We start from the raw sequence: 24828 nt of genomic DNA, 5'->3' as shown, positions 1-24828 counted from the left end.
CAAAGGCATGATGGAGCTTCTTAATAGCAAACGTAATAGATATAAAGGAACAATGTGTCAACTAATATAAGGAATCTGTTCTAATGATGTTATTCTTTTATCAGAAGCCTCAGAGTTATAAAATGAAATAGACTATGAGGCTATAAAATAAGTACATAGAGAAACGAACGTTAATGTAGGAAGATTCTGAAATGGGCATCCAACAAACGTCAGTGACCTGAGCAGCTTTCTGCACAGGGACGCTGATGGAGGGAAGAGGCTTGGACGGCTCGCTCACCTCCCAATGCGCTTCCCAGCCCCAACTCCCTCGGTTCTATGACATGGCGGTAAAGGGCTAAATTGGGTCTATTTTTCAGAATCTGGTAGGCTTAGTATGTTTTCCTCCTACCCTTGCTATTCCACCTCCAAAAAATTCCCCACTCTCTTATTTGCATCTGATGTTATTTCAATAACAGAAAAGCAAATATACTAATGTGCAATAAAAATAAGATTTTACTATAAATGCTCTTCAGTAGTCAAGAAAAGCAAGAAGTTATTGGTAGCAGTTGGGGAACATGATAGTCTTAGGCATCTGGTAGAGATTGCAGAAATAAAAGGCTGGGCATAGGAGCTGTATTTTATTAACTCCACCCCAAATATATTTTCTTTAATGTCCTTCTTACAGCTAGTACAATTATAAAAAATGTAAAAATTTCCAACTAATTAAATTTCATTAGCTTATTTTAGAACATAACTATATAAAAACTAAAGTCCAGAAGTTAAAAAGACCAGTTCCTGCTTATTTTTAAACTATTAGGTAAAGAAGCTTAACCTTTGGAAATCTGATAAAAAATTACCTTAGGACTAAAATGGAGTCTGTAATGCTCTAATATAAATATTAACCACCATTTTCTACCACAAAGAATTTATCATCTATGAGCTAAACTAGTATTTTAGCTAAGCAGCAGTTTTCAAAAACTTTTAACATAGAGTAATGTTATCTTATACCTGAAAGATAATGAGGGTCAATTTTTCAAATTTATGCAGTCATTTAAGAGAGTCACCTTGTCAGAAAACTTAACTCATATCACACCACACAGAGAGCAGTGTTTTTATTATTATTGTTCTGATTTAACTTGAGAGGCAGAGAAAGAGAGTGCTCCCATTAGCTGGTTCACTCCCCAAATGCTCACAATAGTGAGGACTGGGCCAGGCCGGAGCACGGAGCCAGGAACACAATCCAGGTCTCCCACATGCATGGCAGGAACCTAATTACTTGAGCCATCACTACTGCTCTATGATCTGCAATGATGGAAAGCTGGAACCAGCAGCCTGAGCCAAGAACAGAGCCCAGGTATTCTGATACAGGACAGAGGCATGTTGCCTGCTAGGCTAAACACCCATTCTAAAAGCAATGATCTATTTGATTTTAACAAAACATACCATCTACAATAATACTGAATTAACAGTCTTTCTCTGACTACACCAAAAGTCCATTGGGATATGCTGAGAACCCTAAGCAACAACAACCTTTGCATCATACATATTCAATATAATGATAACAGCACATAACATAGGACAGAATGAGAGATAAATCAGCTTGGGGTAGGGGACATTTAAAATTAAGTTTGTTTCCATTTTCATTAACTACATAAACTGCCACAGGCTTAAATCTATTAACCACATTCCTGAAAGAAAAGAGTAATTTTCAGGCTATGAAGTCAGTATGAGGTGCAGATAAAATTTATGTTGACATTCTACAAAATCAGCTAAATAGACAGACTATGTTCATTTTACTATCTTCTAAAAATCACTTTTCTCAGATTATAGTTACAAAAAGCAAAGGAAATCTAGCACACAGATTAAAAAAAGCAAGCTTGAATTAGAATTTATAAACATCCAAAAAACATCACTCCAGTAGTAGAATCTGCAGGTTGAACAGACTGACACTTTAAGCAAAGTCTACATATAATTAATACCTTGGTATTAGTGCCTGTCTCTTCCTTGCTTCTCTTAGAATCTGAACAGCTCTCTTCAGCACTGGGGAAGCATCTCTTCTTGCTGGAATCACATACAGTTCTGTGGCCTGACGGTCTGCTGTCATGGTCATTTTCCAGGATATCAATTGCCATGTGGATAAGGTATGTGTCAATGTTTTCAGGAACTAGCGTTCTAATTAATTTAACTTTACTCATATCTGTAAAAGATGAAAAAAAAAAAAAACCCACGTTTTAAAATAAATTATGCAGAACATTTTAGATAACCTATGACCTGAAAATAGCTATTCTCTCTCTCTCTCTGTTTTTTTTTTTTTTTTTTTTTTTTTTTTTACAGGCAGAGTAGACAGTGAGAGACAGAGAGAGAGACAGAGAGAAAGGTCTTTGCCGTTGGTTCACCCTCCAATGGCCGCTGAGGCCAGTGTGCTGTGGCTGGCACACCGCGCTGATCCAAAGGCAGGAGCCAGGTGCTTCTCCTGGTCTCCCATGGGGTGCAGGGCCCAAGCACTTGGGCCATCCTCCACTGCACTCCCGGGCCACAGCAGAGAGCTGGCCTGGAAGAGGGGCAACCGGGACAGAATCTAGAGCCCCGACCAGGACTAGAACCCAGTGTGCCGGCGCCGCAGGCAGAGGTGAGCCGCGGCGCCAGCCTGAAAATAGCTATTTTCTAGAATGGGAGGAAGAAGGTTGCCAAAGAAAATGTTTCCTCTTCCAAACACTTTTAGCCCTACAAAATGCAGATTTCCTCAGCACTTCCACATCACCTCAACCCAGAGTCAGGTCAGTACCGCTGACCCTGAGGAAATCATGTTTCCAGCTTTTTTATGGGCTGTCCCGGGAATCCAAACAACCATGCACAGAACTGTTTCTAAGGAAACCACTTCTAATTTCAAATATCAATTATAAATTAATGTTTCTTACAGATAATTTATTCTTGAAATAGAAGCTAATCACGCTTGTAAATGAGATTCTAATGAAAGGAAGCTTTCAATGGATATTGTAGCATAATAAAAGACATCTACTAATACAATGCATATCAGCCAGATGAGCTTTCTGGGAAAAAGATGCCGGATTTCTAGGATCAAGGGACTGTTCATCTTTTGCAACTCAACAGAACGAATTCATTCTGTGTCAATCTCTTCATACCTTCTACAAATTACAGCATCCCCCCCGCCAAACAGACAACTATTTATGTTTCAAGCACTTCCTGCCCACGCCCCATTCACCTGCAATACTCTGAATATGGTAAAACTAGGCAGCTTAGAAGCTACTTACCTTCATGTAATCCACAAAATGCATGAAACATTCTGACCCACTTCAAACTGGCAGTCAGAAATGCTACCCAGGAAGGCTGGTCTTAAATTATTATAGTTTTCAGGTTTGTATTCTTAGCTTTAAAGATCTGAGCTTGCTACTCTAGGATTTACTCAAAACACTGCAGCCTACGATGATTAAAAAAGGTCAGGAAGAGGTTTCACAACTGACAGAAACTAGGACAATGGGTTATCTAACTATTTTAATGAAAGTTTTTTTAATTTTTAAAATATTTATTTATTTATTTGAAAGGCAAAGTTACAGAGAGGGAGATCAAAATCTTCCATCTGTTGGTTCACTCCTCAAATGGCTGCAGTGGCCAGGACTGGGCAGGGAGAAGCCAGGAGTCTGCAACTACACTTGAGTCTCCCATTGGGTAGCAGAGGCCGCGTACTTGGGCCATCCTCTGCTGCTTTCCTAAGCTCATTAGCAGGGAGCTGGATCAGAAGCGGAGCAGCCAGGACTCAAACCAGAGCCTACATGGAAGCTGGCATCACTGGTGGTGACTTAACCCACTGTGTTGGCTTAACCTGCTGTGCTGGCCCTGTTAACTGAAGTATTAAATTGAAGTTTTAAAATCTAAGATGGGTGCTAAGCAAAATTTTATCTCAGAAAGGACAAGATTCCTTTCTATGTAATAAATTCAGCAAGACAACTATTCTATCTAGCAACTAAAGTAAAATTTTATTTGTCCCTTGGTCATTATACCTTCCTAACACCAATGAAATTCCACCAATTTTACTACTTCATCATTTCTTACTGGCAGAGTTTTCGACTGTGTATGTGAATCAGAATTTACTTCAAGTTCCCTTTCATTTACCTTCAAATTTTCTTTGGGAAAATAACGTTCTGTTGATCGTCACATCGCACATGCCTTTCCATACTTTTAGATTCCTGAAAATGGGATTCTTATTCTAAGTAATGACTGAAGAAATGAATTTTTAAGTTTCAATAATTCTAGTTAATTCAAAATTTAATTTAGTTTTTTTCAACTTTTATTTAATAAATATAAATTTTAAAAGTACAACTTTTGGATTATAGCGGCTTTTCCCCCCATAACCTCCCTCCCACCTGCAAACATCCCATCTCCCACTCGCTCTGCCATCCCATTCTTCATCAAGATTCATTTTCAATTATCTTTTTTTTTTTTTTTTTTTTTTGACAGGCAGAGTTAGACAGAGAGAGAAACAGAGAGAAAGGTCTTCCTTCCGTTGGTTCACCCCCCAAAATGGCTGCTATGGCCGGCGCTGTGCCGATCCAAAGGCAGGAGCCAGGTGCTTCTCCTGGTCTCCCATGCGGGTGCAGGGCCCAAGCACTTGGGCCATCCTCCACTGCCTTCCTGGGCCAAAGCAGAGAGCTGGCCTGGAAGAGGAGCAACCGGGACAGAATCCGGCACCCCAACCAGGACTAGAACCCGGGGTGCCGGTGCCGCAGGTGGAGGAATAGCCAAGTGAACCGCAGCGCCGGCCTCAATTATCTTTATATACAGAAGATCAACTTAGTATATACTAAATAAAGATTTTAACAGACTACACCCACAAAGACACACAAAGTATAAAGTACTGTTTGAGTAGCAGTTTTAACGTTAATTCGCATAGTACAACACTTTAAGGACAGAGATCTTACATGGGGAGTAGGTGCCATTCTATGAGTCTGCTGTGTATCCCACTTCCCATGTTGGATTGTTCTCTCCTTTTCAATTCTATCAGTTAGTATTAGCAGACACTAGTTTTGTTTATGTGATTCCTTTGACACTCAATCCTATCATAATGATCAATTATGAACTTAAACTGATCACGTTGACTAGTAAGATGGCATTGGTACATGCCACTTTGATGGGATTGATTGATCCCATAGCACGTTTCTAGCTCTACCATTAGGGGTAAGTCCGAGTGTGCATGTGACGAACTGTACATCTCCTCCCTCTCTTATTCCCACTCTTATATTTAACTGGGATCCTTTTCAGTTAAATTTAAATGCTTAAGAATAAGTATGTGTTAATTAAAGAGTTCAACCAATGGTACTAAGTAGAACAAAAAATACTAAGAGGAATAAAATAGTAAGTTGTCCTTCGATTAATTTAGTTTTAGAAACTAAAATTTGATTCAGTAACCGGAAAAATTTTAAGTATGTTTAAAACAACTTGGCTATGTTAATCTACTTTGTTTCCCTATAAATTTTATGAAAGCTAAATACATATCAAGTATTTATCATTAAATTTAGTTTGAGAAGATACACTGTAAATTTAACATATATACCTGATTTCAAAGGTTTGTCACAGAAAGAGTACACAAAGTATATCATTAATAACTGTGACAGGAGTGGGCCATCAGCCAAGAAGTTGGGGTGCTAATTAACATGTCTGTGTCCCACATTGTATGGGTTCCAGTCCTGGCTCTGGCTTCCAATTCAGGTTTCTGTTGATGCGGATCTTGGAAGGCAGCAGGAGACAGCTCAACTAGTTGAGGCACTGTTAGCCACATGAGAGATCTGGATTCAGTGCCAGCCTAGTCCCCCACCCCCACCCCCAGCTGTTGCAGGTATTTGGGGAGTAAACCAGCAGATGAGAGCTCTCTCAATCTCACTCTCTTTCTCAAAAAAAATTTTAAATGTTTACATTGATTTATCCTGAAATGATAAAATATGTTGGGTTAATAAAATTGTTAAAATTACACTTGTTCATTTTTAAAAAGATTTATTTATTTATATTGTAAGTCAGAGTTACAGAGAGAGGAAAAGACAGAGACAGAGAGACTCTTCCATTCTCTGGTTCACACCCAGATGGCCAACATGGCTACTGCTTGGCTATGCTGAAGTCAGAAGCCAAGAGATTCATCCAAGTCTCCCATATGGGTGGCAGGGGCCCAAGCACTTGGACCATCTTCCACCACTTTCCCACACCATTAGCAGGGAGCTGTATTGAAAGTGGAACAGCTGGGACTTGACAGACACCCACATGGGATGCCGGCATTGCAGGTGGCATCTTTGCCCACTACACTATGAAGCTGGCCTTTGTTTATTTTTTTTTTAAGCAGAGTGATAGAGAAGGAGAGAGAGGGAGAGGAAAAAGAGGAGAGGGAGGGAGAGAGAGAGAGAGGGAGGGAGAGAGGAGAGAGAGAGAGAGGGAGAGAGGAGAGAGAGAGAGAGATTTTTCTATCTGCTGGTTCACCTCTCAAAGCCCACAACAACAAGGACTGGGCTGGGTCATACCAAAGTCAGAAGTTTGGAACTCCATCTGGGTCTCCGAAGTGGGAGGCAGGGAACCAAGCATGTGGGCCATCATTCGATGCTTTCCAAGGTACATTAGCAGGTAGCTGGATCAGAGACTTGTACTGGCACTCCAATATAGGATGCCACTGTTGCAAGCGGCAGCTTAACTTGCTGTGTCACCAAATTGGCGCCAGTATTCAAAACTTAGATAAGTAAGCTATACATCCTTAATTTCTTCATACTACAAACGCAGTATTTACTAATCAGTTTTTTTTTGGGGGGGGGGGGGATCCATACACAAGCTTGAACTGTCAGAGCATCATGGGCTAAACAAATTATTTTTAAAGGAAAACTTCTTTTATTCCAATTTGAATCAATTATTTCTCTTTTTAAAAAAATTTAGTGTATATGAAAGGCAGAACAACATAGAGAAATCGTCTATCCACTGATTTACTCCGCAAATGCCTGCAACAGTCAGGGCTGGGCCAGGCCAAAGCCAGGAGCCAGGAGTTCCATTCAAGTCTCCCAAATTTGGTGGCAGAGACCCAGGTACTTGAGTCATCATTCACTGTCTCCCAGGGTGCGCATGAGCAGGAAGCTATATTGGATACACAGGCAGGATTTGATCCCAGGCAGTCTTGAGGTATGGGATCCAGGCATGCCAAGGGGCAGCGTAACCCACTTCACAATGCCAGCCTCCAAATCAATTATTTCTAAAATCAGAATTTTTTTTCATAAAATTATAAAGTATAAACATTTGCCTATGGTGTTAAACCATTGCTGATAATTCAGTAAATATATAAAGTTAATGTAATTTCTAGATATAATTAGAAAAGTCATATATTTTCTTATTCATCTCCATAAGTACACATATTAATTCTAATCTTAAAAATATCCTGCTTGACACCTGTGTATCTGGCAATAAGAGGTATCTAGCTTTAAAGATGCACCTTGTTCTGCTCCAACTTTCCATGTAAAAAAGTGCTGAAAATACCTGCTGGGGAATTGAAAGACAACATTGGCTGCACTCCTAACAGGATGTTAAGAGATCATATTACCACTCGTTTGGGGGCAGGTCCCTCGGAAGCCCTTAATTTTCCAGTTATATGCACATAAAGAATGGGAGGATGAAATTATTCAAAATACTATCTAGGTACCTCATTAAGGGTCTTGTTTAGTTTGTTACTGAGCATAGTTGAAATCTCAACCCCATAAAAGAATTCTATAAACACAGAAAAACTAAAGGAATTAAAAACACACAGGCTCCTTTCAACATCAAGAGTTACAAACACAAAACCTATTTAGCAAATGAGATAATATGAAAATGCAGGAAAGATACAGTTTCTCAATTCACAAATCCTCCTTTAAGCAGAGACTATATTATAATACAGAAAATTTCTCAATTCAAGATTATGCAAAATTAGATTTCAAATTTGTTCATTAAAATGCTGAATCATGTGATAAAGCAACAAACAAATGAAAATAACACATCTGAATCATTAATGTAGTGTGCACGCCTTCATTTCTTGCTATCATTTGTAACTCAACAATGTTCCCTCCAGTAACAGGATATATTTTATCAGTGAAAAACAAGAAAACAAAAGCAAAACCTAACATCAATCAGTGATATCTCACAGACTACAAATGCACTACCAAAAGACAGAAAAGAACTTACGGTTATCACAACCTTTTAAATTTTCTAGATTTTGGCTTCAGAATTGGGTTACAAAAATATATTTTCATATTAAATGTGTAAACTACATAGAGTGCACAGACAGACGAAATAGTGCTTAATAACTAAATTTTTTCCCTATTATTTTTTATAATTTTAATATTTATCTCTGAACAAAAAATTATTTAAAACTATATTGTGTTTGGTGGTGATGTTACTAATATTTTAGTAATAATCATCACCAAATATTTATCTCATTTCCTGATATTTGTTGAATTAGGTTGTTCAATCATAAATAATTTTCCATGTTTACATATTTGGACTGATTTTAACTTATCTAACATCAGAAATTTAAATAGTTAAACTCAGAATGTAGATATGATAAAGATATTATATATGTAAAATTATTAAACTAAACCAATTTATTTTACTCTCAAGTTAGAGGTTTATTAAAAAACCCATATCAAGATTAGAAATTGCAGATTTATTCCTTCTAATTTAGTTTGCAGTACAACACTAACAAAAAGAAAAACTTGCTCAGTATAAAAAAAGTGAAAAACTTGCTCAGTTATTGACCTCAAACACAGTGCAAAAACAATTTTGCAATTCTCTAGGTCTCATTCCTACCTCTGAAACAAGGTAGGAGAAGGAATGGGAAAATCTGATTTCCAATTTATGCTCCAAATCTAAATTTCCACAAATTTGAAATTATATTTTTTAGAAAAAAATTAATAGCACTTCAATATTTTAAAAAGATTTATTTTATTTGTTTGAAAGACAGAGTTACAGAGAGAGGCAGACACAGAGAGATCTTCCATTCGCTGGTTCACTCCCCCAAATGATCTCAACAGCCAGGGCTCGGCTAGGCCAAAGCAAGAAGCCAGGAGCTTCTTCCAGGTCTCCCACATGGGTGCAGTGGGAGACATGGAACACTTGGGCCATCTTCTACTGCTTTCCCAGGCACATTTGCAGGGAGCTGGATCAGAAGTGGAGCAGCCAAGACTCGAACCAGCCTTTGCTCCTTACCGACCAGGACACCATCAGGACTAAAGGAAGGTGGGCGGCAGTCACGACCAGCAGAAGCGAAAGGGGAAAACCGCACAGACTCAGAGAGTATTGTCTACGGCTCAGCGTCTCAGGAAGACGCGCACTTCTCTGAGAACTGAAAGCCAACATATTTAAAAGAAAAAAAACAGTTCCCGAGTATTAAAATCAAGAAAGCTTTTGGCTTTCCCTAAAATGCTGTCTCATTGGAGAAACACATTTACACAGCTACAACTCTAACCTTACAAAATAATTGCTAGCTTCCTTCCTGTCTTAAATTCTAGCAAAATTTAGCTGCTGGAATGGGAAAGATTGGCCCAGAAGACTCAGCTACTTTCTCATACGAGGCCTCACAGCTGAGTTCTGGATATCCGACTGTGCAGTCCAGGTTTTGGCCAACACCTTTCAAATTTAGAAACCTAATGTCATCTTAGCATAGACACATATACAGAATGCCAGTTTATCAGTTTACAAGTATGCGTTGACAAGAATCACATATTCAGATTGGCATGACTGGTGCACGCTCTCCCTGTAGACAGATCTACTTGTGAAATCAGTTTATAACCAGAAAGCCACAAAGTAATACAGAAACAGAATTAGCTGTTAGGAGCCTGCCTCAAATGCGTTCTTGGCGTAACCATCAACAGGCCTCGAATGTATCTGAAGTCTGTCTCCCTCTCCCCACCCTGGAACTTCGATTAGCGCCACCTGCACGTCCACTGTGGATCAACGCCCAGTGCAGGAGGGGTGTCTGCTCATAGACCTTCGCTAAAGTCTGGCTCCAGCCTAGAACGTTGAGTATTTTTGCTCTGATCAATTAGGTGCAGTATGAATTGTGCTTTCAGAGTGACCTTATTTCCAAATTCTTGGGGAGGGCCTTACAGTTTTTCCTAGGTGGGAAAGAATTTGAGGTAATAAAAAGTAATTGATAGCCCTGTAGCTTTGGAGATGAGGCTTTTTGTATGGCCACTGCTCTGTTCTGACTTTTTTAAAAAAAGATCAGCTCTGTTGAGTTACAACACACCAAGTTTGTAACTGCACATTTTTGGGGGGACTCCTCTAACAGACCTCTATTTACAGAGCCGGCAACTGACAAAGAAGTTAAGATGCTGCTTGAGACAACTGCACCCCGTATCAGAGTGCCAGGTTCAAAGTCTAGGGTCAACTCCCAATTCCAGCCTCCTACTAATGCTCTCCCTGGAAAGCAGCAGGTGATGCCCAAGTACTTGGATTCCTCCACACACAGGAGACCCACACTGGGTTTCTGGCTACTGGCTTCAGTGTGGCCCAGCTCTGGCTATTGTAGACGTTTGGAGAGTGAACCAGCAAATGGGAGATACGTGTCCGCCTCTCTGTGTTTAAATTAAGGGTCCTAATTCTAAAAAAATTGATAATAACTTAAAAATTTCTGCAGGTGAGCCTGGCATTGTGGCATAGCAGTCACCTGCGACACTGGCATCCCATAGCAGAGCACTGGTTCAGTTCCTGACTGCCCCACTTCTTCTTCTTCTTCTTCTTCTTTTTTTTTTTTTTTTTTTTAAGATTTATTTATTGAAGGCCGGCGCCGCGGCTCACTAGGCTAATCCTCCGCCTTGCGGTGACGGCACACCGGGTTCTAGTCCCAGTAGGGGCGCCGGATTCTGTCCCAGTTGCCCCTCTTCCAGGCCAGCTCTCTGCTGTGGCCAGGGAGTGCAGTGGAGGATGGCCCAAGTGCTTGGGCCCTACACCCCATGGGAGACCAGGAGAAGCACCTGGCTCCTGCCATCGGGTCAGCGCAGTGTGCCAGCCACAGCGCGCTGGCCACGGCGGCCATTGGAGGGTGAACCAACGGCAAAGGAAGACCTTTCTCTCTGTCTCTCTCTCACACTGTCCACTCTGCCTGTCAAAAAATAAAAAATAAAAACAATTTATTTATTGAAAGGCAGAGTTACAGAGAGGCAGAGACAGAGAGAGAGAGTCTTCCATCCGCTGGTTCACTCTCCAGATGGCTGCAACGGCTGGAGCTGGGACAATCCGAAGCCAGGAGCCAGCAGCTTCTTTTGTGTCTCCCACACAGATGCAGGAGCCCAAAGACTTGGGACATTTTCTACTGCTTTTCCAGGCCATAGCATAGAGCTGGACCAGAAATGGAGCAGCCAGGACTTGAACTGGCAGCCATATGGGATGCTGGCACTGCAGGTGGCAGCTTTACCCACTACACCACGGAGCAGGCCCCTGCTCCACTTCTGATTCAACTCCTTCCTATTGCGTCTGGGAAGGCAGCAGGACGAAGGCCCAAACACATGGGCCCCTGTACCCATGTGGGAGACCTGGATGGAGTTCCAGGCTCCTGCTTCAGACTAGACCAGCCCTGGCTGTTGTGGCCATTGGCCATCTTCTAGCAGATGGAAGAACTCTGTCACTCTGCCTTTCAAATAAATCAATCAATCAGAGAAAAAAAAAAGAGAGAGAATTCAGCAGAGCAAGCATGGAGCTTGATCTCCAGGAGCACTGTGGGGCTTCTGCAGCAGAGTGACTGGAGGAAATCCATGTAAAGGGGCCTCACAGAACTTGGTCTGTCCCTTCCACGTCACAGTGATGGGTGCCATGGACTGTGCTGACTACAAAGGCGACTCAAGTGAAACCAATGACAAGGGATCAGGAAGGGTCAGAGTAAAACCAGCAGTCAGTAAGCTGTGAATGGAAGTGGAGAAAAGTGTGATTTTTTTTCAAGTGATGATGTGGAAGTTGGCAAGGCTGAAAGAACACTGTTTGAGGACAGGAGGGGAAGCTGTAGTCTATGGCTACCAAAGACAGGTAATTGCTCAGTGTACTTTCCTCTGAGTGATCATGGAGAGAGGGACTGTTTTTCTAAACAACAAGCAACACCAAAGTCAGGTGTTCACAGAGCAGAGAGCCAAGGCTGTTAAGGTGAGAAATAGGAGTGGATGGCGAGTTCACTTCTGGGTTCAGTGACTCCAGTCCTTCAGGCTACAGAGTGGCACATGCTTCTCACCTGAGTTGACAGGGGGATTTCGGATAACATCAGCAATGATCTTCCGAACCTCCAGAGTCAGGCCTGCCCGCTCCATGTCCAGGGGGCAGCCAGCTCTCACGGCTTGGGATAAGTGCATGCCAACCGCTGTGAGAGGCAGAATCCTGTTCTCAGCTATGCTCTCCTAGAGAAGGAACAGCAAAACAGCTAGTGAGTGTTTTACAGTTTCCATTGTACTTCATGGAAAGTAGACGTCCAACACCTTCAGGTAGTAAACGGTCACTGAGAAATCAACCATGGACTAACCCTTCATTTAAAATGTGCATTTTAATATTTCATTAAAACTATGCACACTATCAACCTTCACCCAGAATCACCCTTCTCTAATTACTATCAGGGGCAGAGAGACAAGTCATTCTATGTTAATTCTTGAAGCTGTCACAACCCTTTGAAAATAAACTGCAATCCAATACTCCATAGATCTGAAACAGCACACGGAGTTCTGGTTACACAAACGTCCAAGAAGATAAATCTGACAAGGCTTAGTGATAACATAGGCTCCTGATGCATTCTATACCAAGTTCTAGAGAAGACTTGAACAGGTTTTAAATTTGCTCTAGACATAAAATACCATAATTTAACAAGGGCTGTTACCATTTTCCTAATATAGAACTTAACTGGGTTAAACTTAGGGCAATTGTTTATATTTATACACCTTTTAAACAAATACATTTATGATATATGTTGGGCAAAACACTCTGATATTCTTCTAATACTTTTTGGAGATCTGAATTTAGACTGCATTGTATAAAGCCTGTTATTTTCACAGAATACAGCATTTAAAGCATTATTTTCAACCTCCAAAAGTAGGTTTTAAATTACTTTCATTAAATGTCCTTTTCTACTAGAAAGTGTGCACCATGTGTGCATAATATCATGGTTATTTGATACCAGGCATCAGATTACCTGAAACTAATTGTATTATTGCTCCTGATTAATTAGTCCTTAGGCATGTTTAATTTTGTGGTTAACTGGCAAACCATTCTCAGACTCCTGGGAGATACAGATAATTAACCACCATATCACAAAGTAAAATACAACCAAACAATACCTAAAGACATCAATGACCATATACCATTTTCACACTTTTATCCTTGACTACATAAGATAATACACGAAACCTCATGTCATGGCTGAGTAACAGAATGCACACAATGTGTTATGAGCTTCAGTTCTACCATCTATGCATGGGCACTTCAAAAAGTTATTACAAAATGGAATTAAAAGATGTATTTATTTTGATATAAAATTTTTTTTGAAATTTTTACATAGTGTTTTCATAATACACATTTCCCACAGATTATGTATATCCAGGCATATGTAACATATAAGTTACTGCATATATGAGATTACACTTAAAATTCCTAATCACCATACGTCTTCATTAAAACACAGTATAATAAAATTATTTTTTTGTGTGTGTAACTGTGATTTTAATTAAGCAACATTTACTAGTGAGTAAGAGAAACTATGGACAGTTTAGCCTTATTTATGGTAGACCTTAACCTGGATTAAAAAAAATGTGCAATGCAGCCTAGTGGATGGAGGCATGGATAACAGGGAAGACAGGCTTTGGATCTTATAATTCATTCCAAGTCAATTTAATGTCCGAGAGGACAGGAACTCAAATGAATTAAGCTTAGCTGGAAGCTTCATTCTGTCTCAATTCCATTAAGAGATCTCACTCTCTATTTTGTATACCAAAAAACCCCACAGCCTTAAGAATTTGTTAGAACAATGAAGAAAAATTAAGTATGGCTATTTTTTACAGTAATTAGGTATTCTGCAAAGAGCATCAAGCACACTGAAACACACACTCACACACACACACACACACACACACACAATACCAGAGGTACCAGAGGACAGAGTGAAACATGTCTTTTAAAACTTATTTCCGCTCTTTTTTTATTATTTTTTGACAGGCAGAGTGGACATTGAGAGAGAGAGAGAGACAGAGAGAAAGGTCTTCCTTTGCCGTTGGTTCACCCTCCAATGGCCGCTGTGGCTGGCGTACCGCGCTGATCCGAAGCCAGGAGCCAGGTGCTTTTCCTGGTCTCCCATGTGGGTACAGGGCCCAAGGACTTGGGCCATCTTCCACTGCACTCCCTGGCCACAGCAGAGAGCTGGCCTGGAAGAGGGGCAACCGGGACAGAATCCGGCGCCCCGACCGGGACTAGACCCCGTGTGCCGGCGCCGCAAGGCAGAGGATTAGCCTAGTGAGCTGCAGCGCCGGCCTATTTCCACTCTTTTGTATATCCTTCCAGAGATACCATATATACTTCTGATACATATACAAGGATGTGTGACTATCTAGGCAGGCATACACACACACATATAAACACACATTTAGATACTGGCTTTTCATCCTGCTTTGTAGCTTCCTTTTTTTATAAAACTTAACATGTCTTACATACTGTTTCTCAACAGTACATATACTAATGGGTCTTTAACTCTTTTTTAAAAAGGCTTTTAAAATATTGCTGCTGCAAGGTCCCTGAGCTATAAATGTGCTTAACAGAACACAAATTATACATTGTTACTTAAGTGACAAAGGTAGACCTAAGAGAAAAAGAAAATGATATTTTATTATGCTTTGAAATTGAAGATAATCATAAAAGAGTTTTGTAAAGTGGCAGGATATAAAATTAACGCACAAAAATCAATAGCCTTTGTATACACAGACAATGCCATGGCTGAGAAAGAATTTATAAGATCAATACTATTCACAATACCAACAAAAATATTAAATACCTTGGAATACATTTAACTAAGGAGGTGAAAGATCTCTATGGTAAAAATTACAAAACATTTAATAGAGAAATAGAAGACGACACCAAGAAATGGAAGAATCTTCCATGTTTGTGGATTAGAAGAATTAATATCATCAAAATATCCATACTGCTGAAAGCAACTTACAGTTTCAACACAATCCCAATCAAAATACCAGTGACATTCTTCTCAGATCTAGGAAAAATGATGCTAAAATTCACATGGAAACACAAGATACCCTGAATAGCTAAAGCAATCTTAGATAACAAAAACAAAGCTAGATGCATCACAATATCAGATTTCAAGACATACTACAGGGCAGTTAGAATCAAAAGCCTGCAACTGGCACAAAAAATAGACATGTAGACCAGAACAGAACAGAAACTCCAGAAATCAATCCATGCATCGACAACCAACTAATCTTTGCCAATGGAGGTAAAATCAATCCCTGGAGAAAGGATGGTCTGTTCAACAAATGATGCTGGGAAAATTGGATCTCTGCATGCAGAAGTATTAGACAGGATCTCTACTTTATGCCTCATACAAAAATCAACTCAAAATGGATCAAGGATCTAAATCTGATCTGACCTGATACCATCAAATTACTAGAAAAGAACACTGGGGAACCTCTGCAAGACACTGGCATAGGCAGATTTCTTGGAAAAGACCACAGAAGCACAGGCAACCAAAGCCAAAACAGACAAATGGTATTACATCAAAGTGAGAAGTTTCTGAATTGCAAAAGAAAAACTCAGAAAAGATAACCAACAGAATGGGAGAAAATATTAGCAAACTATGAAATGGATAAAAGATCAATATCCAGAATCTAAAAAGAGCTCAAGAAACTCAACAACAGAACAAACAATCCAATTAAGAAATGGGTAAAGGACTTGAACAGGCATTTTCCAAAAGAGGAAAGTCAAATGACCAAGAGACACATGAAAAATGCTCAGGATCTCTAGCCATCAGGGAAATGCAAATCAAAGCCTCAGTGAGGTTTCACCTCACCCCAGTTAGAATGGCTTTCACACAGAAATCAACACTCTAATCCACTGTTGGTGGGAATGTAAACTGGTATAGGCACTATGGAAGACAGTATGGAGAAAACTCAGAAATCTGAAAATAGATCTACTATAGGACCCAGCAATCCCACTCCTGGGAATTTTCCCAAGAGAAAAAAAGCTCTCGTCCCTACTGTTGAGAAACAGTTTTTTTTTTTCTTCTATTTGTTGAACTCTTTACTTAGTCCAGAGTTAATCTTTTGAGTTGAAAGTAGATCACTGTAAAAATTAAGAGAGTTTGGAATAATAGAAGAAAGCTAGGAGCATGGGCAGGAGGAAGGGTAGGGTTGGAAGTATCACTATGTTCTTAAATATGTGTATACAAAATACATGAAATTTGCTTATCTTAAATAAAATAAAGTTAAATTTAAAAGAAAAGAAAAATTTAAGAGAAAACAGGACTTATGTAAAGTTAGAAGAAATTGACCCCAGGTCACAGTTTTAATATTAAGTAATAAACCACACATTCATATCAACTAAAATCTTCCTCTAAGTTGAAAGTAACACCTACCACAGACATCTTCTTCTCCTGGAATAAGGAGTAAGTGATGGCCGCAGACTGTGAAAGTGAGCATTTTTTATTTCTTGCTACCACACTTTCCTTCTGTTCTTCTTGAGGTTTTGCAGTTGGAAAAAGGTCCATCTACAGAATTTTAAAAGCAACGCAAATGTTCAGGACTAATATCAATACAATGAGAGACAGAAAATAAATATGATCCATAGCTACTAGGGGGAAAAAAATCATACAAATAAAACCTCTAAGTCGTGGTCAAAAAAAATCCTTTTCTTGAGGAGCTCAAAAAGAAGTTGGAGGACCCAGCATTGTGGCATAGTGGGTAATGAATGCCACTGTCTGTGACGTCAGCATCACATATGAGTGCTGGTTCAGTTCCAGCTGCTCCACTTCCAATCCAGCTCCCTGCTAAGGGCCTGGGAAAAGTAGCAGAAGATGGCCCCAGGGATTGAGCCCCTGCCACCCATATAGAAGATCTGGATGAAGCTCTTGGCTGGGGCCATTGTGGCCATCTGGGGAGTGAACCAGCAGATGAAAGGTCTCCCTGTCTCTGTAACCATGACTTTCAAAGAAATAAATCTTAAAAAAAAGTGACAATTTTTACATATAAATGGGAAATGCTTAAATAAAACTAGGGAGCATAATTTTAATAAAACAGTTCTAACAGCAAACATTTCCTAGCCTTCTCTTTAAGCAATAAGGAGGAACAAAAATGATGCTGTAATGTGACCTACTGTTTCTAAATCACTCCCCTATTCCCCTGGAAGTGCATAAAGAACAAGCAAACAAACAGAAACAATATTCAAATTTATATACTATAACCATAAATTTCGCAAATGTTGCATAAGGAAATCTAGCACAACATAGTTACATATATATATATATATATACATATATATATATAACTACAACTCTAAATTTTAGCATTATGTCAAAATTTTAAATTTAGTCCCTTAACAGATGTTTAAAAGAAATACAGAGAGCTTAAAAAATAAAATTAAAATAAGAATGTTGAAAATTTTTAGAATTTGAGTGAAAAGTAAAGATATGGACAACTTTTTTTTTTATAAAAGACTAATTAATTCATTTATTTGACAGAGAGAGAGAGAGAGCCAGAAAGAGCAGAGAGAGGGAGAGAGAGAGAGAAAGCCAGAAAGAGCGGAGGAGAGAGAGGGGCAGAGAGACAGAGAGAGAGAGAGAGAGATCTCCCATCCACGGGTTCACTCCCTAAATGGAGGCAATGACCAGGGTTGGGTCAGGCCAAAACTAGGAGCCTGGAACCCTGCCCAGGTCTCTTAAGTGGATGTCAGGGGCCAAATCACTTGGGCCATCTTCTACTGTCCTCCCAGGCACACTAGCAGGGAACTGTATCAGAAGTGGAGCAGCAGGCACTGAAACTGGTGCCCACATGGAATACCAGAGTCATAGGTGGTGACTCAACCCATTATACCACAACACTGGCCCCAACAACTATTTTTTTTAACTACACACAAAAAGCAGATTAAAATAGCATGCTGCAGTCATAATGGAACTTGTAACAAACTAGTTTAATAATTTAAAGAGCCTGGTCTCTTGATGATTAATATTGGGTATCACTTTGATAAGGTTATTAATCATTGTGACCTACTGTATTATATATACATACTTAATGAAAAATATTTATGAGCTTTTCTGTGGGAAATAAATTTGCTTCTATATCCTGTCATTTAGGAACTTCAATAAGAATTATATTAGTTGAACATTGGTTTACGGCTTAGTAAGATTGTTTCTATTTGACTTTGTTATATATACAATGCCTAATTTTGGCATTTGTATTATCTGACCCAAGGCAGTACAATTTGCTTTCCAAATCTTTCTGAAGATTTCATCTTATAAATGGAAGCATCTCAGAGCTTGTCTTTGCATCAACATAAAAGACAATTTCAACTAAATAAGAGCATGCCCAACAGTGGAGGTTTGGTGTTCTAAGCACATAGTTCTAAAAACACTGTGAGATTCTGTATGTTTATGTTTGTTTCAAAGCTTCAGAATCACAGCAGTTTGCAGTTTTGGAAAGCATGCACCAAGACAGAATAGGTATTTTCTGGGAAGGCCACGCTGGCTGCTCAGGCCAGTTTCTATACTGTTTAGTGTATGCTGGGGACAAGGCCAGGGCTTTAGTATCGTCCTTGCAATCATGAAAGTATGATGTTACAGAACAGTTGTGTTCAGGGGAGTGGATTTGCACTGTCATCTCTGCGAACTTGACTTATGTGCATATGTACAGATATAAACACAATTTTTAGTGAGGCATACAACTAAAAAGTGTCGCTAGCTTCTGTTCTACATGAGAATTTTGTGGAAAGCTGGCATACTACAATCGTGTTTAGCAAGCCTGGACTACAGCAAAGGAATTTCTGATCGTGTCTTGGGTAGTCTCTCTTATAACAAAGTAAGGTTGAGGCATTCCACTTGCCAATGAAATTACAATATTCAAATCTAGTTAGCCAAAGGGTCTTCTCACCTGAACTGTGCTTGGGTTAGCTCTGCCTGCTTTTGTCCTATGTCTTTCCTTTTCATATGTTCCCTATTTATATGAACACTCTCTGTTCCGTCTTCTATCTATATAGATTGTTATTTGATTAGACTTTAGCTTACGCTAGCCCTACCATCTTAAGATTATTACTCTAGATTATTTTGCCAAGTTTTGGATATTCCAAAACCCTTCAGTTACACATTTACAAATGATATAATCATTCTGTCTTATAACTACTAAAATCTTTAGGAATTTTGCCAGTATAATTCAGAGGGAAAGATACTTTTAAAACATCATTTTCATAAAACTACATTTATATAAAGTGATATCAGCATATTTTTAAAATTTATTTTTTATTTATTTGAAAAGTAAAGTTACAGACACACACACACACACACACACACACAGAGAAACAGGTCTTCCATCCACTGGTTCACTTTCCAAATGGCTGCAAAGGCTGGGGCTCAGCCAGGCCGAAGTCAGGAACCAGGAACTTCACCCAGATTTCCCACATGTGTGCAGGGGCCCAAGGTGTTGAGCCATCTTCTGCTGCCTTCCCAGGCACATTAGCAGGAGCTGGATTGGAAGTGGAGCCGCTGGGACTGAAACTGGTACCCATATGGGGTGCTGGCACTACAGGCAGCAGCTTAACCTGTTATGCCACAATGCCGGCCCCCACATATTTTTCTTAAATGGTGTTATGACTGGGTTTAATACCCATCTATAGTCTAATACTTACAACTTATGATTTGTATAATGAGAGTTACCTCAAAATTTTAAGTAAATGTATTAAAAGCTTAGCAAAAGCAGTAAAGAAAAAGACCTAGTTCAATAAACATTAAAGCTTATTAACTTATTTCTTTAATAAAAATGGTTTCAATTTTAGAACGATCCATGCATAATTCCAACCCAAAGAAACTAGCAGTCATTTTATCTATTCAGAATGTATAAATAAAGATTTCATGCCCATCCTTTGGCGCATTTCAATTTGCCTCATCTCTGATTTGTAAGAGCTCCTGACAACCACAGTATTTTACCTCAACACTGTTTACTTGGCAGAAGTGTTTGATGACTTCCAACAGAGGGGCCAACATAGCAGCTTTGCCTTCAGAAACACCATCAATCCTTTTCACATTTTCAATTGTCGTTGGTCTGTCATAAAAAAAAAAAAGATGAAAAACAGTTTAAAAAGCCACTGAAATGGTACCATTCACCAATATGATCTTCAGCTTCATATTAATGCTAAGTAAATGTATATTTGCTCCCAACAACCAAAAATATTGTATAATATAGGTAGTCACATATATTGTAGTTTCTTCCTTTTCTTTCCACCATTTAAAGATTTGATGTTCTCAAGATACAGAATCAATTTAAGTGTCCACTGACATGAATGGACACAGAAAATGTGGTGAATATACACAATGGAATGTTACTTGGCCATAAAAAAAAGAATGAAATCCTGGCACTTGCAGCAAAATGGACAGAATTGGAGGGCATTATGTTAAATGAAATGAGCCAGACGCAGAAAGAGAAATATCACAGGTTCTCTCTCACACATGGAAGCTAAAAACAACGACAACAACAGAAGAGTTGATCTGAACATAACATAGTGACTAGCAGAGCGAGGGGAGGGTCAAAAGGAGGCTGGACAGTGGCTGCCAAGACAGTTAGTAGAAGTACTAGGTTCCAGTTCTACACAGCACAGTGGGCGACTGGAGTTCGCAACGCACTGTGTACACTGTATAAAGAACGGGAAGAGAGGAGCTGGCAGTCTCCACCAGAAAGGCAAAGCCAAGGAAGGGGAAATGCTAACTCCCTGATTCCATCAGTTCACACTGCACACAAGTACTGAAATACTGCTCAGCACCTCATAAAAATGTTGTGCCGGTTGATGCCATGGTCACATTATCACTTAACAACATATTTTACAAGTCAATCTTCAAGAAAAGTAAGTCAGAATATATACAAATGGAGAGTTTACCTCATTTTGGCCATATCTATCAGTATCTTATTTGTTGCCAGAATAGCTGGAGGAACATCCATCTTATTGGCATGTTTCTGTCTTGCTTCTACTAATTTGCCATATAACACAGTCTGAACAAAAAAAAAACAAAGAAACACTTTAAAAAAAAAAGTGCTTTGAAAAATCCAGGCTTTATTTTCAGAGCTTCAGACACTACATTTTTCCTTAAGATGAAAATAAACTGACCTGCATCTCATACGCTTAAAGAGCAATTTTTTTTAACTTTTATTTAATGAATATAAATTTCCAAAGTACGATTTATAGATTACAATGGCTTCCCCCACATACCGTCCCTCCCACCCACTACCCTCCCCTTTCCCACTCCCTCTCCCCTTCCATTCACATCAAGATTCATTTTCGATTATCTTAATATACAGAAGATCAGCTTAGTATACATTAAGTAAGGATTTCAACAGTTTGCTCTCACACAGAAACATAAAGTGAAAAATAATAGATGATTTTTTTTAAATGATGATGAAATCAGATCAGACCTATTGTCATGTTTAATCCCAGTGAGAGTCAAGTTGGGAATTGATAATTTCTTTTTTTTTTTTTTTACAGAGGATCAGTTTAGTATACATTAAGTAAAGATTTCAACAGTTTGCACCCCCATAAAAACACAAAGTGAAATATATTGTTTGAGTACTCGTTATAACATTAAATCTCAATACACAGCACATTAAGGACAGAGATCCTACATGAGGAGTAAGTGCACAGTGACTCCTGTTGTTGATTAAAGAGCAATTTTAAAATACAGGCAGCAGAACTATAAGCATGCCTAGAAGAATAGTCACTATCCTCACATAACCTAACCTTTAAAAAAAAAAAAAAAAAAAAAAAAAGCCTTACCTGAGTCTCTTGCTCTTGGGCCGAAATAACAGGTTCTGAGAAACTGTAAGATTTTCCCAGTGACTGCAGCATGATACTAAAATATTTAAGAGAGAATATATAATGAATGGTTTTTTCTCCTAGTTTACTTTGTATTTCACCATCAAATGAGGGTATTTTTCCAAGTCAGTATGAACATTTTTTTCTTTACAATACTAACACAGCAATTTATTACTTAAGTAACAACAGCCTAGATTGTAAATATTCTGGATCAAATACTATGGTCATTATAACAGTAAAGTTAAAAATGCAATTTGAATTATCACAATTTAAGTGTGATTAAGAGGAATGTTTGTCCCATCTTTCTCCCCACCCAAATACTCTAAAAGAAAATGCTCTCATTCACACAGAAGATAATTTCGGTAACCAACACTGATAAAATCTATGAGTCCTGCTGTGATGTCACAGTTTTTGGTTGGTGGAGAACATCTGCAAGGGATTAATCAAATTATTCAGAATTTTTTTCGAAATCAAATCTAAGACAAAAGAAGTAATTTAGTTTTTGACTCCTTAAAAGAGTGAGAGAAAGCATCCAACTAGTAAAAAGCATAGCATGAAAAGCGGCATTTGGCAAACTACACAGAAAATCGACTTCTACAAGAGGCATTTCTCACTGATAAAAGTTATGAAAATGGAATTGTACAGAACAGCTTATATAAAAGATGCCAAATTCAAATATATCCCTGCTTCTTGAGGACAGGTGGGCAAACACATTTGGAATTTCAGAAATGCCCATCAATTTCTCTGTTGCAAGAATTCACAAACTATAAAGTAAGATTTCATTTTCAGAATTGTTAAATCCTAAAACAAGTCAACCTGAATCTGATGATCAAAGAATTAGCAATACCAGATCAATCAAGGAAAGTATAAATTGGCCTTAAATGATATATTAACTTTTAGTTTAGTATTTATACATATATTTATGCTAATGCAAAATGGTATTTTGAAGTATTTCACAAAGAAATGTTATATCATATATACTGGCAATATTCTGGGTAACATATCTCTGAGGAAGAAATACATGCAGAAAAAGTCTAATAAAAAATGTGCTGCCAATGAAGTCTATTCTAAGTGCACAGAAGAGAAGTTCAAAATAACTACAATGAGGGGAGTCAGAGATTCTGTATCCATCAAACAAGAAACAGATAAATACCTGTAAGGAAACAAGAAGAGAATAAGAAGGAATTCTTCGAAATCAAAAATTTGAGCACTAGATGTTCACCCCACAGGAAGAGAGACAGAGTCAAGGACCTCTCCAGGAAAGTAAACAAAGAACAAGAGAATGAAATAGGAGAAAAGAAAAATGAGTGAAAGAGATGTGAAAGCCAAGCAAAAAGTATTTAAAAGAAAAATATTAACACCAGGAAAAATAAAGGCGGTAGTGGCCACAGTAGCACAGTAGTACATATAGTAGGATAACATTTGTGTGGTTATAATAACGTAAAAACAAATTATTACTATAACCAAAACCTCCAATATACTTATGTTGGGGGAATGAGGAAGGCAATGTACCACAACAGGAAATCAACAGAAACTTTTCAAAGCTAGGAGGCCAAAAAGATGATAGTCTAAGCACGTTATTTAGTAACATGGAGGCAAACACCAGAGATACCAGCTGGAAGATTTCAGAGTATTTCTTTGTATTAGAAGAAAACAAGGTAGGTTTTGGTATACTTTATTCATTATAAGCTTTTAAGCACCAATTGACTTTTTAAACCATGGACATATATTATTATTTATTTTTTTTTTTTTGACAGGCAGAGTTAGACAGTGAGAGAGAGACAGACAGGTCTTCCTTCCATTGGTTCCCTCCCCAGATGGCCACAATGGCCAGAGCTGCACCGGCAGAAGCGAGGAGCCAGGAGCTTCTTCCCAGTCTCCCATGTGGGTGCAGGTGCCCAAGGATTTGGGCCATCTTCTACTGCTTTCCCAGGCCATAGCAGAGAGCTGGATTGAAAAGGAGTAGCCTGAACTAGAACCCGGCACCCATATGGGATGCCGGCACCGCAGGCGGAGGATTAACCTACTGCGCCACAGCACCGGCCCCACAAATCTATTTCTCTCCAGGTCCTCTGCCACTTTCTTCAACCAGGCTACCGTCGTCTCTTCCCAGTCTACTGTGAGAGTCTCCTTGCTTGTGTCTCCAACAACAACTCCGACTCTCCTATCCACTCCCTCCATGTCTGGGGTGATCCATCAAGGACTGGCACACGAGAGTTCATGGGTCAGATCCATCTGTTTTGGACTCTGGCATCCCATGTGGCCACTGGTTGGAGTCCTGGCTGCTCCTCTTCCAATCCAGCTCTATGCTATGGCCTGGGAAAGCAGTGCAAGACGGCTCAACTCCTTGGGCCCCTGCACCCATGTGGGAGATCCAGAAGAAGCTCCTGGCTCATGGCTTCAAATTGGCTCAGCTCCAGCCAGTGCGGGGAGTGAATCAGAGGAATGGAGGATCTCTCTCTCTCTTTCTCTCTGTAACTCTTTCAAATAAATAAAATAATTCTTTTAAAGAAAATACCAACAGAAGAATATTTTATGACATGTTAAATTATAGGAAATTCGAATTTCAGTCCACAAACAAAGTGTTACTGGAACACGACACTCTCATTCAACTATGTATTTTTTGTGGCTGCTTTGAAGCTAAAACAGCAAAACTGAGTCGCTGTGACTGAGGCGAGGTTTTAGTCCTCATACCTAAAATATGTGCTATCTGATCCTTTAGAGAAAAATCGCCACTACCTCCTGTGCATTTTAAGTTTGACCAGCACCCTGTTCTGTCTAAAACCCTTCCTGAACACCTGACTG

The 24828-nt window shown here is 39.1% G+C and overlaps 1 protein-coding gene across 8 annotated transcripts in view; it reads right to left on the bottom strand.

The window, feature by feature from the left end:
* The window catches only part of WRN (WRN RecQ like helicase), a 138212-nt gene that overhangs the window by 6468 nt on the left and 106916 nt on the right, over positions 1-24828 (bottom strand). For all 8 annotated transcript variants that reach the window (XM_051834121.2, XM_051834127.2, XM_017339061.3 and 5 more), the window contains 6 exons: positions 21985-22060; positions 21094-21206; positions 20150-20264; positions 16595-16726; positions 12212-12374; positions 1959-2176 (listed from right to left, as the gene is read on the bottom strand). In XM_051834121.2, coding sequence (XP_051690081.2) covers positions 1959-2176; positions 12212-12374; positions 16595-16726; positions 20150-20264; positions 21094-21206; positions 21985-22060 — 817 coding nt within the window. The remainder of the gene's footprint in view (positions 1-1958; positions 2177-12211; positions 12375-16594; positions 16727-20149; positions 20265-21093; positions 21207-21984; positions 22061-24828) is intronic.

This window comes from Oryctolagus cuniculus, chromosome 2 (assembly GCF_964237555.1).
Source record: "Oryctolagus cuniculus chromosome 2, mOryCun1.1, whole genome shotgun sequence".
Taxonomy (NCBI): domain Eukaryota; kingdom Metazoa; phylum Chordata; class Mammalia; order Lagomorpha; family Leporidae; genus Oryctolagus; species Oryctolagus cuniculus.
The sequence above is the reverse complement of the archived record's forward strand: the minus strand, read 5'-3'. Positions and strand labels throughout refer to the sequence as shown.